The 17,850-nt window shown below is 61.6% G+C and overlaps 1 protein-coding gene across 1 annotated transcript in view; it reads right to left on the bottom strand.

The window, feature by feature from the left end:
• Positions 1-226: 226 nt before the first annotated feature.
• The window catches only part of TBC1D5 (TBC1 domain family member 5), a 589,141-nt gene continuing 571,517 nt past the window's right edge, over positions 227-17,850 (bottom strand). Inside the window, exons 23-25 of the mRNA XM_058290770.2 lie at positions 6,642-6,721; positions 5,560-5,667; positions 227-2,560 (exon numbers count right to left, since the gene is read on the bottom strand). Coding sequence (XP_058146753.1) covers positions 2,279-2,560; positions 5,560-5,667; positions 6,642-6,721 — 470 coding nt within the window. The 3' untranslated portion in view covers positions 227-2,278. The remainder of the gene's footprint in view (positions 2,561-5,559; positions 5,668-6,641; positions 6,722-17,850) is intronic.

Here is a 17,850-nt window from a genome sequence, read left to right as displayed (position 1 = left end):
GCGCAGCTGGCCTGAGGCCTGAGTCGTCCACGGCGGGCGCAGCTGGCCTGAGGCCTGAGTTGTCCACGGCGGGCGGAGCCGGCCCAGCCCCGAGTCGTCCACGGCGGGCTCTGTCGTCCCGAGGCCCCTAGCTCGGCAGGCCCCTGCCCGCGCCCTGTGGCCGCCCAGCTCCACGCTGGACACGGCAGGTCGGCGGGCGCAGCCGCTCAGCACGAGGCGCGGCCCTCCTCACGCTCGCCTGGGGCCAGCCCAGCAGGGACAGACGGACACACGGACAGGAGGCTCTGCGGGCGCTGAGCGGGGCTCAGGGCGGCAGCGGGCGGGGCGTCCTCGCCCCCTGGCCCCCAGCGCACCCCGCCGGCCAGTGGCAGTGTCCCTGGGAGCCGTCACCCTGCTGTGACGTCACTCTGAGGAGGCCGCACGGGCGCTGGGCATGGGTGGAGGCGTCTTTGGAAGAACCATCGGGACGAGGAGAGGCGTGAGCCTGAGGACCCTGGGCCCGCACGGGGCGGGTGAGCGGCTGCCGTGCGTTGCTCCCGCGCCCTGCGACCTCAGGTGGGGTGACACCCGCCTTAGCTGGGCTCCCCGACCAGGGAAGGGCGGGGCTGGGGCACGGGTGAGAGCAGAGGCGGGGGCGCCGGGGCTGGGCGTGTGTGGGACACTGAGCTGCCGGCGGTCCAGCCACGAGGGCCACGGGCCACCACGCGTGACGAAGGAGAGGAACACGGCTTCACCCCTCAGGGTCTGAAAGGCGCGCGCTTAGACACAGGACCCGACCGAAGGGGAGAGGAGAGCAGTGCCCACAGACAGCGAAACTAACAGAACACCAACAACGCTCAGCTCCCAGGAGCGAGCACTCGGAAGACATGCCCGCGAGGGAACCCGGCGCCCCCGTGCTCCTCCGGGGGGTGGGCCTTCTCGGGCCACAGGGGCAGCACCCGTGGCGACCTGCCGGCTCCCGTGTGGCTCTGGCCGGGCAGTGTGGACAGGACCCCGCTCCGTGCGAGGCCTGGAAGGGGCGTTGGGCACCCCTGGACGCTGGCGGCCGTCGGCGCGGCAGGGGACACCAGCCCTCGGTGAGGAGGGCGGTGGCCTGGCGGTCTCGGGGTGGCCCAGTGGGACGGCCCGCGGTTCCTACCTCAGAACTGCCGTGGCGCCAGCCCCCTGCACCCCGAGTGTCACCAGGGGCCGGGCCCAGCAGCACCCCACAAGTGAGTCCCCGCAGGGGCTGGGGACAGCCTCCTGGGCACAGATGGGGCCAGCGTCACCTCAGGAGCTGGACTCGCAGCTGGAGTGCCAGGCCCAGCCCGGGGCTGACGGCCTCTGCGCAGCTGCTCGGGTGCTGCGCGTCTCCTTGGGGAGCCGGGGGGATGGTGTTCTGGTCGTGTCTGGGGGCAGCGGTCCTCCGTGTCACCCCGAGGCCTCGGTGCGCTGGCGCCGGCCGAGCTGCTCTCCCACCGGGGAGGACCGCAGTGGCGTCCAGTGCCCGGGCCCCCGTGGGGGAGCTGCCCCTGGGCTCGGGCTCCCCAGGCCCCGAGCGGCCAGCGGACCTGAGAAGGGCCACGGGGCCTCACAGCCCCGGCCCGGCCGCAGCTCCACTGTGCTCCCGGTGAGGCGGGGCCGAACGACGCCTGCCGCCCCGCAGGGACCCGGCCCGCCCGCGGCTGCGCCGTCAGGCCGCCTGGGCTCAGATGGACACAGCAGCTGTCCCCCGTCCTCCAGTTCCCAGGGGACCACAGCCCTGGAGATGTGTCAGAACGTGGCAGGCAGGTGTCACCCACACGTTCCCATCAATGACGAGAACATCCTGCAGCTTCTGGAATGGGGTGGCCACGAGGGCCTGTGGGCCTCACCTCCTGGCGTGAGAGACCGAGCAGGCGAAACGCTTGTCAAGGGGACGGCGCAGCCGGCGCCCACTTGGCCTGTGTCCACAGTGTCCCCTTCAGACAAACAAGCACCACGCAGCGCCGCGCCTGACGGGCCCACCCTGGCCCACTGGTCCTGCTGCCCCCAGGTGCTGCGCGCGCCATGGCTTTCCAGGTAGGAAGGGGGCGCGGTGCCCACGGAGGGCACTTCCTGGCCTCAACCGCCCTCCCGGGCCCAAGCCCCCCCACCTCCCAGGACAGCCAGGGCCCTCCCAGCCGGGAGGGAGGGGGCCCAGGGGGCTTGGCGCCTCGCGGGGGCAGGGGAGGCGGCGGGCTCAGCGGCCGGGGTGGTGGCCTGCTGCCGGGGACCCTCCGCCGTGGCCCTGAGGGGAGCAGCCCCGAGCGCCGCGCGGTCAGAGGTCCAGGGGGCTCACGATGGTGAAGCCCGAGTCCTTGCTGCTGCTGTCGTCGTCGGGGCTGGAGCAGCCCGAGGCAGGGCCCGTCAGGGGGTCGCTGAACTCCAGTGGGGCGGGGGCCGGGGCCTCGCTGCGCCCGGGGGGGCTCCTGAGGGGGCGCGGGGGCTGTGACCTGCCCGTGACGGGGCCCCTGGCGCTGCCCGCCTCGTCCTCTCTGGACACCAGGATGAAGTCGTCCGCGCTCCCTCCGTCCGCCGGCCCCGGGGGTCCCTGGGAGGCCTGTGGGGCACACGGAGAGCTCAGCTGGGGGAGGCCTGACGGGCGAGCGGGGCCCTGCCACTGGGCGACGCCAGGGCCGGCCGCTCCCTCCTCCAGTCAGCGTGTGCAGGGGGAAGGGCCGGGGGCATGGGCCGGGGGCACGGGCTGGGGCACAGACCAGGGCACGCTCCGGGGGCACGGGCCAGGGGCCAGGCTGGGGGCATGCTCCAAGGGCACGCTCCGGGGGCATGGGCTGGGGGCATGCTCTAGGGGCATGCTTCAGGGACATGGGCCAGGCAGCGCAGGGCACGGGTGCAGGCGGAGCCCTCCAGCCTGTGGGGACCCTGGTGCCCACTGCCCTGCGCTGTGCAGGGGCTTGGGCAGTAGTACCACCCTCGTAGGAGCTGCTCCGAGGAGAGTGGGGGGCGGCCTACTCATCACGTGGCCACAGCTAATGTGCCTCGGGTGAGGTTCCTTCTGTTACCTTGACACCCGGCAGGCTTCTGGAAAGAGCAATGAAGCCAAGGTGTGAACTGCGGGAAACGTTTTCCCGACGTACGAGGCACGTAGATGGCCCTGGATGAGGCATGCTGGAGCTGACGTGCTCCACGCGACACGTTCTCTTAGCCATGGGAGGCCCGCGGCTGTGCCACTGGGCAGTGGAGCCCGATGGCAGGTGAGGAAGGCAGGTGAAGACGGGGGCGGGGCCGGGGCTGGCCGGTTAAGGCAGGCCCTGCAGCCCCTGCGGCCACGGCTTCCACCCAGGCTGTCCAGGCCCCCCGGGAGGGGCGGCAAGCACGTCAGGGAGCACCTGCGCGGGGGGCTCTGCTCGCCCTCAGCAGGGCGCACGCTCGGGTTTTCAGAGCTGGGCGAGGGACGGGTGGGCAGGTGGAGGATGCGGACGGGCCACGGCCCCACCAGGTCACAGGCAGCAGGGCGCAGGCATTCGCCCAAGCCTCCCGGTGCAAAGGGCAGCACAGGCGGCCACAGCCCCTGCCTTCTTCACACACGGGGGGCTGACCACGGGGCTGCGGCCCGGAGGGGCCTCCCACAGCGCAGACAACGCCCCGAAGCTGCCCCGGCGCTGCCCCACCCGGGCCCGCCACCCTGAGCCCTGTGACCGCAGGGCCACACGCCACCGCCCGGACGCCGTACGGGCGCAGGCCCCCAGCACGCCTGCAGGGAGTGCGGCCAGTCCACGGGCACGCGGGGGAGGCGTGGGCCCAGCTGCAGCCGCGGGCGCACGGCCCCACCACCCACCCCGGGCAGCGAGGAGGAACCGCAGCCACCGGGAGCCTGTGAGTGGGGTGTGGGCGCTGTCAGGAGGAGATGGCCTCCTGGGGCAGGACCCTCGGCCCCAGCTCGGTCCACTTCCAGCCCCTGGTCGTCTCGTCCCGGGAACCCATCAGTCTAGTCTAGCCCACGGGCCCCCCATCAGTCTAGTCTAGCCCACGGCCCCCCCATCAGTCCAGTCTAGCCCACGGCCCCCTCATCAGAACAGTCTAGCCCACGGCCCCCCCCATCAGTCTAGTCTAGCCCACGGCCCCCCATCAGTCTAGTCTAGCCCACGGCCCCCCATCTGTCTAGTCTAGCCCACGGCCCCCATCTGTCTAGTCTAGCTCACGGCCCCCCATCTGTCTAGTCTAGCTCACGGCCCCCCATCAGTCTAGTCTAGCCCACGGCCCCCCATCAGTCTAGTCTAGCTCATGGCCCCCCCATCTGTCTAGTCTAGCCCACGGCCCCCCATCTCTCTAGTCTAGCTCACGGCCCCCCATCAGTCTAGTCTAGCCCACGGCCCCCCATCTGTCTAGTCTAGCCCACGGCCCCCCATCAGTCTAGTCTAGCTCACGGCCCCCCCATCAGTCTAGTCTAGCTCACGGCCCCCCATCAGTCTAGTCTAGCTCACAGCCCCCCCATCTGTCTAGTCTAGCCCACGGCCCCCCATCTGTCTAGTCTAGCTCAAGGCCCCCCATCTGTCTAGTCTAGCTCACGGCCCCCCATCAGTCTAGTCTAGCCCACGGCCCCCCATCAGTCTAGTCTAGCCCACGGCCCCCCATCAGTCTAGTCTAGCTCACGGCCCCCCATCAGTCTAGTCTAGCTCACGGCCCCCCATCAGTCTAGTCTAGCTCACGGCCCCCCATCTGTCTAGTCTAGCTCACGGCCCCCCATCTGTCTAGTCTAGCCCACGGCCCCCCATCTGTCTAGTCTAGCCCACGGCCCCCCATCTGTCTAGTCTAGCCCACGGCCCCCCATCTGTCTAGTCTAGCCCACGGCCCCCGTCTGTCGAGCCCCTTGTTGATGTTGAGCTTTTGAGATGCCGTTTGGTGGGAGCTTTGTTGTTGAGCACCATGAGGGAGAGGCAGGCGTGCACTGAAGGAAGCGCTCCTGGGCTGGCCTGGCAGGTGGGGTGGGCGGGGAGGCGGCTGGAGCCTCCTGGATGGGGCAGGGCTGCAGGCCCGGGCTTGGGCCGCGTCCCCGTCAGGTCAGGCAAGCCCGCCACCCGCCCGGCCGCGGCTCTCCCTGCTGAGACATGCACTGGAGCAACCTCCCAACCCTGCCCGTCAGGCCTGGTACCCCTCGGCTGGAGTCAGTTTCACAGTCGCCACCTGAGAGTAAGGGCCAGCGAACCGTGGCCCAGGGTCCCGTCCCGCCAGCGGCCTCAAGGGGAGGCTGGCTTTCAGTTTGAAGGCATCAGTAAAGACACACAGACAACCAAGGACACACGCCCACGCCCCCACGTGGCCCGTAAACGTAAACTACGCTGAGCCCTCCACGAACCGAGGCTGCGACTTCCACCTCGGAGGGTGTGGGCAGGAGACACCGACAGCCCGGGAGGCTCCAGGGGAGCCCGGGTGCTTCCTGCACGTAGCGGGCGGCACGTGCGCAGGCGCAGAGGCCCGGCCCGCGCAGCACGTGTCCGCGCAGCCTCGCGCTGCCCACAGCCCCTGCACACACGGCCCCTGCGAGGCGCTGCCACGGCCGGGCAGTCCCCACCGAGGAGCCGGCCGCTAGGCGGGTACCTGCGTGCCGGCGCAGTAGTGGTTGTCGGCGATGGTGAGCTGCTCGTTCTCCTCGGCCTCCAGCTGGCTCTGGTTGAAGCGCAGGGAGCCCTTCAGGATGTCCTTGATCTGTTTCAGAGAGGAAGGAAATAAACGAAGGGGACGAGGAGTTTGTTTCCAAGGGCTCGCGAGCTCCAGCACGTGCAAGCCAGGCTTGTCGTGGGCCATCTGCACAGTGTGCCTGTCCCCGCCTTGCCCTAAGAAGTCACGAGGAGAAATCCCAGGCTCCCAGAGGCCACGGCCAAGGCCAGGCTCTCTGGGGTCACACGTGCGTCCTCCTTGGCAGTGGCCTTAGAGCGGGAGCACCCTACCCTGCCTGCCACCCTCACCCTGCACCACCCTGGGTCGCTGAGCAGCCCCTCCAGCTGGAGCCATGCGTCACGCGGACAGGCGTGAGGGTCGGCAGACTATTTTATTCATTTGTTTATATGTATATATATATGTAATTTATTTTAAAAGATACTTAGATGACATAAAATGTTGCATGAAAAAATATAAGGGATTCCCATACGCCCCACTCCCCCCGCCTCCCACTTTCCCAATCGACCGCGTCTTTCATGGGGTGGCACGTTCGTGGTAGCTGGTGAACACCTTTTGGAGCTCGGCCACCCGGCACAGCTCGCGCTACTGCTTACACGTCGTCCCACCAATTCTGCAGGTTATGGCAGGACCTATACGGTCTGCATGTGTCATTGCAGTGTCACTCAGGACAGCTCCAAGTCCCAAAAATGCCCCCGCTGCACCGCTTCTTCCCTCTCCCTTGGGCAGGCTGCTCCTCACTGACGCTTGTCTCACTGAGCCCCCAGGGGGTGACGGTGGCCCTGAGGGCCTGAGGCCGGCTGTGGCAGTGGCTCCTGTGGCCTGAGGCCGTTCGTGGGTCTGCGGAATCCACGTTGTGCCGCGGGGGCGGGCAGTGGACAGCTGCCTGGGCTCTGTGGCGGGGGGTGGCAGGGACAGTGGCTCTGAACCACGGTGTCTGTGCCCCGGAGCCCTCCCCGGGGCACCACGCGGTGGCCTGCGGGACACAGGGTCGGTGCACGTACCTGCTTTAAGCCCGCCAGGGAGACCAGAATCTCATCCTCTTTTTCCAGGCTTTCCTGTAGCAGCACATCCTGAATATTCACTGCAAAGAGAAGAGGGGCATTCTGTGACTAGCCTGGGGCAGTACCTGCTGCCACCGGGGCCTGAGAGCGCGGGGGCAGCTGCTCTCTGCGCAGACGCTCTCTGCCAAGCGACGGCTGCCAAGGGGTGAGCAGAGCGTGACAGCAGGGTGCAGGAGAGCGCCCTCTGACGTGGCCTGCACGTGGCCCGAGCACCGCCCGCACTTCCACGGGGCCCTCGCTGCCACACCGTGCAGGCTCCAGGAGGCGGTGCTCTCCGCCTGGGCCCTGCGCTGCCTCCGCTCCACGTGCTGCTTTCCCGGCTCTACAGGACAAACCCCCAGCGACTGCACGGCATGGAGAAGCGGCTCCGGAGGACCTCGACGGTACCCAGCACGGCCGCCGTCTGGTTTCACCATGCGGCTCGCGCCAGGCTCTCCGCAGAGGCCACCGCACGTCCTCGGGGGCACCCTGCAGCCCTGCCCTGAGGAGCGCACCAGGCGGCTGCACCGCCAGCACCCACGCCCCCGCTGTCCTCCACCGCCGCAGGGGCCACAGGAGGGCCGGGAGGGCTGAAGGCCCCTCCCCACGAGCTACTGGACCGCCGGCCACTCTGGAAGTCACCCAGGCTCTCCCCTGCTGTCCTCTGCCTTCGTGCTTTATGGCTTTTAAGAAGGTGCCATTCAGCACGTCCTCCACGGCCGGCCCTTAGAACAAGCCCCGTTCTAAGTCCACACCAGGCATGGCGGGACAACGGGGGGCCTGCCTGCCGGGGTGCCCTGCGGGCGGGGGGCGGCCACGGGAGCTGCTCGCTGTCAGCTGAGGGAGGGCTGAGCAGGCGGGGGCTGCACCACGACAGAGAAGAGCCAGGAGGGCCGGGCCTGGGCACCGGGGAGGAGCAGGGGGGACATGGGGGCGTCCACCCGACCTGCATGTCCCCCAAGTCTGGCAAGGGCTCCCAGAGCCGCGCCCTCCTCACGGCATGATACAGAGCGCAGGCTGGTGGGATGTGCCATGAGCGCTGGCCCCGGGCGCGGCTGTCCTGCCCTCACCCTCTGCGCCTTCTCAGCACCCGCACGCTCTCCCACGCGCCGCCTCCTCCTACACTGGCCCCAGCCCTGGCCCTTGGAATCAGCCCCTCTGGGAGGGGCCTGAGCATCATGTGGGGGGCCGGCCCTGGGGGCGCCGGGACGCCCCTCAGGTCTGGGACCCGCAGCCTTGCTCTGAGGTGAGGAATGTCCACCCCTTCGGGGTGCCCACGCTCCTCAGCGGCTACTCTTCTGCAAATTAGAAAGGGGCACCTTTCTCAAAATACCGACAGACATACCGATTTCTCTTTTGGAACCTGATTCTTTTCCGACATCTGCCAGAAAACAGTCATGACACCCTTACACACCGACCATCTGAACGGCGTCCCGTGACGGGGCGATGCCATGTGATGCGCACAGCTGCACGGTGCAGCCTTGCGACAGGGTGTGTGGGGAGGAGGGGGCGGCTGCCCATGGCGGGCTGCGGCAGAGCGGGCAACACGACGCCAAGGCCAAGTGCAGAGCTGACCAGACACGCCGGGCGAGTACGTGACCTCCCCGACATCTCGTCACGGAAATGCCAACGTAACAAGAGCTGGAGGAACCCAACAAGGAGCCCGTCCTCCCACCGCCTGGCCCACGGCCGCCCACGGCCACGGCGCTCATCACGTCTGTCCGTCTCATCTCCTGAAGAACAGACAAGGTCTGACGCTCCCGTAGACTTCAGCCCCACCCGCCTCACAAACGCTCCCGCAGGGCACTGCGCTCTGGCTGCTGACGATCCCACAGGGCAACGTAACCGCCTCCCTTCGCGTCCTACGCTTCCCTGTCGTCGAGCGAGGGGGGTGGGGAGAAACTCTCCATCAGTAAGCACGGAGGACACACGCGAGGGGCTAGCGGGAAGGGGAAGCCACTCGAGGCGGGCAGCCGGGCGAGCTCAGCAGTCCAGGGACTCGAGGCAGAGCGCAGCACCCGGGACACCCAGCACCAAGGCAGGGAGCGTGCGGGGGCCGGGAGGGGATGGCTTTCGGGAGCCACGGCGCCTGCAGGCTGCCAGCAGGGAGGGCCGGGGCTCACCTTCCCCCACGGCAGAGGCGGCGGCCAGGCGAGGGGCTCCCGGCGCCGGCCAGAGCGTGGGCTCGCAGCGCAGAGAAGGGCAGCTGGGGGCGAGGGGCCAGGCCCCAGGTCCGGTTCCCGGCCACCAGGCGAGGGCCACCCCGTGCACGCACGGCCTGGAAAGCGGCCTCGCCTGGGGTCTGGAAGGCGGGCCTCGAGGGGAACCCGGCTGCGCTGGGCGCTGCGGACAACGGCAACGCCGCAGGAAGTCGCGGCCCGGGAGCAGCAGGCGAGCGAGCAGGCTCCGCGGGGAGGGGCTGCCCTGAAGCCGCAGATGCGCCCGGGGGTCTGCTCCAGCACCGAGGAGGGTGCTGGGCTCTCCTCGCTGCCCCACGCCGCTTTCTCGCCGATTCCTGAGGACGTGGGAAAGCCGTGGCCTTGCTGCGACTCGCCATGACCTTGCCGTGGCCACGGCGCGCCTCGGGCGCTGGGCGCCGCTCCCACCACTCCTGCTCCTGGCGCCGGCTCTGCGCTCGGGTGGCGTCCTGCCCTGCCCTGCCCTCCCCGCTGGGTCCGGGGTCTCGCCGCCCCGTGCCTGCTGGGCCTTCACCTTTCCAGGCCACCAGCTCCTCTGCCTCCAGGGACACTCAGCCCAAAACAGGGCAAGAAGAACAAGGAGAGAAGACCTTCTGAGCCTGTTAGACCCCGAGGTTTTTAAATTTTCGTTTTCCTTTTTACACTAAATCTTTTTAAAGAAAAGCCTAGGAATGGAGTAAGAATGTCTAGTATGATTACAGTGGCACTAAAATATTCACTGAGGAAGTTTAAGAAGTATTTCTAAATGCTAACAACAGTGGTTGTAGTATAGGGGTGTGGGATCATGAGTCCATTTTTATTTTCAAAAAATTTTCGTAGCTTTATTTCAAAATACAATATCATTATAAATTGAATAATGATCATTACATAAAAACTGGAAGACAAAGATGAGGATATTTTGTCCACATTCCATTACTCAGAGATAATTATGTTCTGTACATTTTCTATCAGTTTTCTAAGCATGTAAACAAATATGTATGGGAATCTTGTGATTTTTGTAATGAAAAATACATTTAACTTTTTAGGAAAGTGTCTTACTCATTTCTTTATTCTCCCACCAACAGGCGTACAGCTGATGCTCCTAAATCTTTAGTAGATTCCTCTGTAGATTCCACTGAAGAACCCCCATCTCCAGGGGCATCCAGCCTGGGCCCGCCTGTGCTGGGGCAGCGCTAACCGGCAACGCACGGCGAGGGGCCTGACAGGTACCTTCTCGTGCAGGGCCTGTCTACGGTCATTTCAGAGCTGGCCTCCCCTTTTCCCTCACTCCCCATCCTGGCCCACCAGCGGATGCTGTCGACCCACAAAGCGCGCCTGAGCCCCGATTTCCTGAGCCCCCCTCTGCTGCCGCTCTGGCTGGAGCCCCGGGGTCTCTCCCGAGCCTGCACCCAGCCTTCCTGGCGACACTGGACTCTACCTGGCCCCACCGCAGGCTGCCAGAGCCCACCTGTCCCTACCCGCCTGTGCAGCCCACCTGTGCCAGAGCCAGCACACCTGCTGCCCCTGGCGGGAGCCTGGCTCAAATGGCCGGGGCAGTGTCCCCCACAGCCCCGTGCTGGCCAGGGCTGCCTCCCCACCCAACGCAGGCCCCCCACGTCTCCCCGGGCCTCGACCACTGCCTCGGCATCCCACGGGCACAGCACGTCGCTGTCTGATGCCTTGGGGGCTTACGGCATGCCTGTGCATTGCCCAGGAGCCCGCTACTCCAGGATGGTCCTGTGCTGGCTGCACCCCAGCCCCCTGCGTGGGTGCCTGGCACTGCTCAGGTGCACAGGAAGTACCTACCAAGTGACCCACGCAAACAGCAAACTAACACGGAGACACTCTCCTGGAAACTGCATTTCAAAACACTGCTGTGCTAAGTAGTTCCCGAGTAGCTGTGGTCATTCTGATGCCATAGCAGGCTTCCGGGCCGACAAGGAGAACCTCCCCGACGGTAGCCCTGTAAGCCACCTGACAGCCCCTCGGGCACTGCGGGGGGAACAGCAGCTCCTGTTTGTTCGTTACACTTAACTGTAGTTTTTGGCCAATAGAAAGGGCTGCTCCAACAGCAGCGAGGAAACGAGGCTGGGGGTAGACGGCAGCGAGCGGGCGTGGGTGTGGAAAACACACGCACGGTCCCCGCAGGCAGGCAGCACACGCCGCCGTGGGGGAGCGAGAGGACCCGCGCCCCGCTCTCTTCGAGGGCTGCCATGCTTCCTGAGGCGCCACGCACGCGGGCCGGGGCTGGCAGGGGCGGCAGGGCACACAGTGGCCTTGGGGCGGGTGGCCTGGGGCCGCCGGCTCTGCCCGGGCCGAGGCGCGAGGAGGGCAGCCTCCCGCCGCGGGGGAGCGAAGCTGGCGCTGCCCGCTGCCCGAGCCCCGGGCTCCTCCCTCGGCAGGGCACGGCAGCTCGGGTGCTCACTTCGTGGGCCGCCAGCCGGCCTCCTGGCGCTCAGAGCAGCGCCCACCTGCCCCGCTGAACGGGCCTCCTGCGCGCAGAGGCGACGTCCCGCTCCGCCAGGCCGGCCTAAGCACGGGGGCCGCCGGGCGGGCGCCACGGCTGCGCAGGGCCTGGGATCCCGCAGGCTCGGGATTTCTGCCGTTTCTTGAGAAGCTCAGGGGTCGCCTTCTGTCCTGAAAATCCACACACGCACCAATTGTTCACGTAACTGCAAGGATAAGCCTCTGCTTAACTCAATCACGCTAACCAGCCTCCTGGAAGAAATCCAGGGTCTGAAATCTCAAAATAAACAAAAGGGCACCTCCGGAGGCTATGATATGTTCTGAATAAGAGAATTTTCATTTTACTCAAAAGTACTGATCATGGAAATCCTTTCCTTAACCCTTCTATTGCATATTTATTTAATGTAGACTATGAACTTTCTAGTAAAATATACAACCTTTCAGTAACAAGTTTTACAAGTTGTGTGTAAAAATAGCAAAACATCATGCCTTTTCATGCCTTAAAATACTAAAGGCAGAAATGTGAAATATTTACATTCCCAATGTAATGCACGTTTCCCCTCATGGAAAGAGGCAGGATAAATTGCCAGAAAGGCTCTCCTTTTGCTTCGATGTAGAAGGAAGACTATGCTCCTTACAGCCTCTTATATTTAAGTATCAGACATCACAAATGCTGGAGCACGGACACTAGAGGGAAAACCTCAAACAGCTAACCACATCTTGGAAATCACACGCCCAGAAATCACATCACATAACGATCCTGTGGTGCTTCTGCTACTTTTAATAAAATGTCAGTGACACATAAACAGATCTCTAATTCGAAGGGTAATGAAAATGGCGCACAAACTAATCTTTCAATTTCTTGTAAACCTTATTTTCCTCAATGCTCGAATAAGGGTTTTCCCACAGGTGTTTTAAACGGCTGGTGCAGAAAAGGTGGCGCGAGCCTGCACTCGGGGCCGCAGGGGGCGGTAACCCTGAGGCTGCCCCATGGGCTTCTGGGGATGATGTGCGCCCCGGGTGGAGCTGAGCACAGCCCGCCCGCGCGGCCGTAGGTCCCGGCAGCCCCACTCGCACACGGGCACGTCACCTTCTCTAAGTGTCCAGCGCCCCTGGAGACGCGCCCACTGCCCTCCTGGGATGGAGCTGGGCCTGCTCGGGCGAGGGGTCCGCTGAGCCCCCACCCGCACGTGCCAACGAAGGCAGCAGAGCTAGTCTAGGCCCTGACCTGCTGTCCGGAGGCCAGTGCCCGGTCCTGGTGGGGGAGGGGACTTAGGGAAGGCCTCGGCCCTGCGGCAGGCTCTGCGGCGCTGCGCGCACTCACCCGGCAGGAAGGGCAGCAGGGCCTGTCCAGAGGACTGCGGGCGGGAGAGACGTGCGCCGCCTCCAGCATGCTGCCCCGCAGTACGCCACTGCCAAGGCTGCGGCCTGGGACAACCAGCCACGTGGGCTCTTCTCACAGTTCTCTCACCTCCAACAGCAATTTGGCCACCTGAGTTCTGACAATCCCCTATAAGGCCTTAGAGAGGAAATGTGCAGGCTGTCACACAAGAGCGAGGCCACCTTGGGCATGGGGGAGGCGGGCCCAGCACGGGAGTGGCTGGAGAGGTGGCCACTGGGCAAGGAGGACGCAGACCGTCCGTCACCCCCGGCTCCGGCTGGGCACTGGCAAAGGGACTTGTTCTCACAGACTGCTGTGATGGTCCACGCTCTGGAGAAGGTGGCTTTGGAGGTAGAGTGCAGGCTCTCAAACTCGTCCACCCGCCAGCACATGGCAGGCATCCCTGTGTGTCCCCGCAATGCCGTTCCCCCTCTACAAGGCCATGCTGTCCTCTCTGTGTGACCAGCTCCCTCTGTGGCAGCTCGTGAAGCTGTATGCACCCAGCAGAACGCGTTCTTAAGCCTAATCCATTCTTGTGGCTATGAACCATCGGAATTAGGACCATTCGCTATGGTCACCCTGCAAAAGACCTTCCAACATCCACTTCTATAGGTTAAAAGAGAGAAAGAGAGGGAGGTGGCAGACTTGGCCCAGTGGTTAAGGCGTCCGTCTACTACAAGGGAGGTCCACGGTTCAAACCCCCGGCCTCCTTGACCTGTGTACAGCTGGCCCATGCGCAGTGCTGATGCGCACAAGGAGTGCCCTGCCACGCAGGGGTGTCCCCACGTAGGAGTGCCCCACGCGCAAGGAGTGTGCCCCATAAGGAGAGCTGCCCAGCGCAAAAGAAAGTGCAGCCTGCCCAGGAATGGCGCCGCACACACGGAGAGCTGACACCGCAAGATGACGCAACAAAAAGAAACAGATTCCTGTGCCGCTGACAACAACAGAAGCGGACAAAGACGACGCAGCAAATAGACACAGAGAACAGACAACCGGGGTGGGGGGTGGGGGGGGTGGGAAGGGGAGAGAAGTAAATAAATAAATAAATCTTTAAAAAAAAAAGAGAAAGAGAGAAAGAGAGAAACTCAAGTGCTGATTCACTTTGAACTCTGAGTACATTTAATAAAAGTGAAGGATTTGGATGTTATATTTAAAAAACAGAAAAATACAATTTAGGTCCTTCCTTTGGAAAAGGATGTGGGAAAATGGGAAAGAGCCAGAAAATGGAAAACAAATAGGCGAAGAGGGACAGTGTGGCCTGAGGCCTGGCGGTGGGGCCCGGCGAGGCGCGAGCTCCAGGCGCTGCTGGGTTTCTAGGAGGGAAGGTGTTGGTCACAGAAGAGCAGGCTGCCTGCCACGTCTCCCGACGTCAGCGCCCGGGTGACGCCCTCCCCAGAGCAGCGCAAGCCCCGGCGACGAAGGACAGGCCTTCCGAGCCGCAGGCTCCGCTGAGCGCCGGGGCCATGCGCTGGGCCCGGCGCGAAGGGCAGCGCCGACCGGCCACTGTCCACCCGGCACTCCACTCAACAGGACGGTTATGATGACGCCCATCGAATCACGCCCCAACCGTCCAGGTCCCCCCGAAGGCTGCTCCCCTGGAGCCCACCAGAGAACTGCAGGCCCCCGGCAGACCTACCCAATCAGATTCGGCGTTTTCAACAATACCCCTGGATGAAATGTATCTTTTCTTTCTGCAGAGGATTTTGCTCCCCACAATCAAGTATTAAAATTCTTAAAATAGTTGTGAAAAGCTTTCACTACAGTGTAGCCAACAGAGAAAGCTGTCTAGTGACTGCTTTTTCCTTCTCTCTTTTTCAAATGTCATTAGTCAATTTACCTTACTGACCATTTCCAAAGACATCTGTTAAAAGTTGCTTTTATACACATCAGGAAGCCAGATTTAGGAAGTTCTTGCAGAAGCAGATAAACTGATCTTAGAAGCTGGCTGCCTCTTTCAGTTAATTCTCGCCTAAATGCTACGACCAGTGCAAAATCAGTCACGACATGTGCAGTGAGAGAGCAGAAGCTCTGTCACCAGCTGCTGGCCCCGGAGTGGGCTCAGAAGACCATCGGGGAAAGTGGAACCGAGGCCCGCGTGGGGTCAGGACGCCCGGTGGCGCTCGGGCCCTGGGGTGCTCACCTGGTAAAAGCCCCCGCCGGGCCTTACATGTTCACGGATGAGAACCGAGGCTCCTCTCCATCCCCCGCAGCCCGGGAAGGGGGCTGCTGGCGCCCGCAGGCCCGAGGGCCGGGCAGACGAGCGGAGGTGCCGGGGCTGGGCAGGGGTGACCCCGAGCAGCTAGCCGCGCAGCCCAGGGCGGCGACGTGTCGAGGACAGCACGCCCAACACGCCCGCATGTGCGCCAGGCTCCCCGCCAGCCGTCAGGACGCAGGAAGGGGGTGGCCGGCAGCAATGGGAAATGAAAGCGCAAAAGCAGGCATCAAGGGTCGAAAGGAAGAGTTTATATTTAGTGAAAACCATGTATTTTCAACTCTTGCCTCTAAGTCTTTGGACTTAAATAGCTCAATTCTGTGGAGGTCATAAAATAGAATTGGGTAGAGTGTGACACAATTCATAGCCTTTCCTTTCTGAGTCCAGAACTGTGAGGAAATACTGCTAGCTTGTCAACTTTATTGCCTCTGTAATTAAAGGGCCATGGGAACAAATGCCTTTATATCATTTATAACTATCTTCGATACCACTGTGTGCCAGGCTTTTAAAATATACTCTCTTGGCAACACGCTGCAGGATGGGTGTGTTTGCCTCGCCTTGTACAGGAGGCCGCTGGCCTCAGCACGTGGAGCTGGGAAGCCACAGAGCCTGGGCTCCGCCAGGTCTCGCCGTCTAGACCCCGGCGTTCTGCTGCCTGGTGCTGGGCCTTCCACAGACACCAGCCAAGGCCGCAGGGCGCCAGGCCTGGGCGGGGGTCCTGTACAAACTCCCTGCCGTCTCCCTCCCACCCAGGCAGCCACCACTATGGTTATTTACACAGCAGGTACATACTTTCATGCCACCTGCCTTTGTCACATTAATAATCTACCACCAATTCCTCTCCACTCTAATAAACAAAGTATTTTAATCTTTATAAAGATTTCACTCCTTAAATCAACACCTTACTAGAGGTTATTTCAGCTGTTCCAATTTTGTTTTACTTTAATAATCAGGAGAAAACATCATATGGAAAAACACTAGGCTACTAAAATCATTTTTTAAGGAAGCATAATATGTCAAAAAGTAAATCAAGAGAGTCACCTTAATTAATCTTTCTTTGTGTTTTCTTCAAATCTTTCTCTAAATCAAAATCACTTGCAACACAGGAGCATCCCTTAGTAACTACTGTCATAATTTACAGCTGAGTGGAAATGCTCTGTGGGCCCTGGAGCCAGGAATTCCTGGTGGCATTGCTCACCATTGCTTAAACACGCAGCCGCTACTCGCATCAGGAAAGGACGTCGCTGCGATGTGAAGAGGCTCTGACTGGAAGTGAAATGTACACTACAGACTACATCGAGTTTTGTGGTTAGCTGTAAACTCACAGTTGGCATGGCTCTTTTCTGTTTTAATTAAAGTGTTTTCCCCCTCCCATGCAATGAGAAAAAGCTCTTTTAGTGCTAACTGAAAGATCAAAATCAGAGTAAAAGCTGTCTGAAAATTTTGAGGCTTAAGCAGAGCTGCTTTAAATGCTACTGTGTGTACCAAACAACTTGGAAACTTCCTGACAGGATTTTGTACTTAGGAGTTCCAATGAATCTTTCTCCCAGTCACCTCTTTGCTCTCCTCCTTTGGTCAAAACCAAAGTCAAGTAAGGCAAAGGTCACCCAGTAGCCAGAAAAGTTTATCTATATAGCTGTGTATGCCTGCGAGATTTAAAATTAAATCTCTTACAAATAATTAAGTTAAACCAACTGTATTGTATTCTTCATACATATTATATATAAACTATCTCTTCATTGCTTCTTCTTTTTACTGCATTTTAAAGTATGATGATGCTAGATGAGGTGAGATCCATCTAAACTTAGTTCTATATGAATTAAAAAATGATCATAAAGCAGCATATAAATAAGCAGAATTTAGAAGGAGTGGAATCAGATGCCACAGGCTTTGCTGAGGAGCTCCTACGCTGTTGTCACCCACCAGACTTCCACAGCCATTTCCTCCTGACAGCGGAAATGTGAGGTGGGCGAGAGCTCAGGCAGCTGCCCAGCCCTCTGGAGGGCACTCATGACTTGCCGGAGGCCCGCTAAGCGTAGGCTGCACCTTATGATGGCATGTGGACACTGCGAGGGCCTCAGGGCCTCATGGGCTTAGAGGGGGTGGTACCTGCAGGAGCATCTACCTCCAGCGGAGGCCCCAGGGCTACACTGCTTTCCAGGTCCCTGCGAGGGGGAGGGCCCTGGTGGGTTCCATGTGGCTCTCCTAATAGGTGGAACACACCCCAATTTCTCACATCTGCCACTTCTCCACACCCACATATCTAGCCATGTTGACTAGAGTTCATCTTATTTTCCTAATTTGGTCCCACACTACAATGCTAGACCTTGGAAAGTGGGGAAAGAACGTTGTCTGTAAGCAGTCTGAAAAACAGTATAACATACGCTACCAAAGCTTTTGCAGGCAGCATGGAGTTACTGAAGTAACACATACAAGATGCAGCAGAGCACATTTCCCGTACAAGAGACAGATCTGGGGAAGTGGACTTGGCCCAATGGAGAGAGCATCCACCTACCACGTGGGAGGTCCAGGGTTCAAACCTAGGGCCTCCTGACCCGTGTGGTGAGCTGGCCCATGTGCAGTGCTGATGTGCACAAGCAGTGGTGTGCCACGCAGGGGTGTCCCCCGTGTAGGGGAGCCCCATGTGCAAGGAGTGCACCCCAGAAAGAGCCACCCAGCACAAAAAAAGCGCAGCCTGCCCAGGTGTGGCGCTGCACACACAGAGAGCTGACATGGCAAGATGATGCAACAAAACGAGACACAGATTTTGGGTGCCACTGACAAGAATCCAAGTGGACACAGAAGAACACACAGCAAATGGACACAGAGAGCAGACACCTGGCGGGGGGGAAGGGGAGGGAAATAAATAAAAATTAAATCTTAAAAAAAAAAGAGATTTGTCAAAATGCAGAGCAGCACCTGTAATGGGACAGA

Source organism: Dasypus novemcinctus, chromosome 31 (genome assembly GCF_030445035.2).
Source record: "Dasypus novemcinctus isolate mDasNov1 chromosome 31, mDasNov1.1.hap2, whole genome shotgun sequence".
NCBI lineage: Eukaryota > Metazoa > Chordata > Mammalia > Cingulata > Dasypodidae > Dasypus > Dasypus novemcinctus.
Note: the sequence above shows the minus strand (reverse complement) of the source record. Positions and strands in the feature narration are given on the sequence as shown.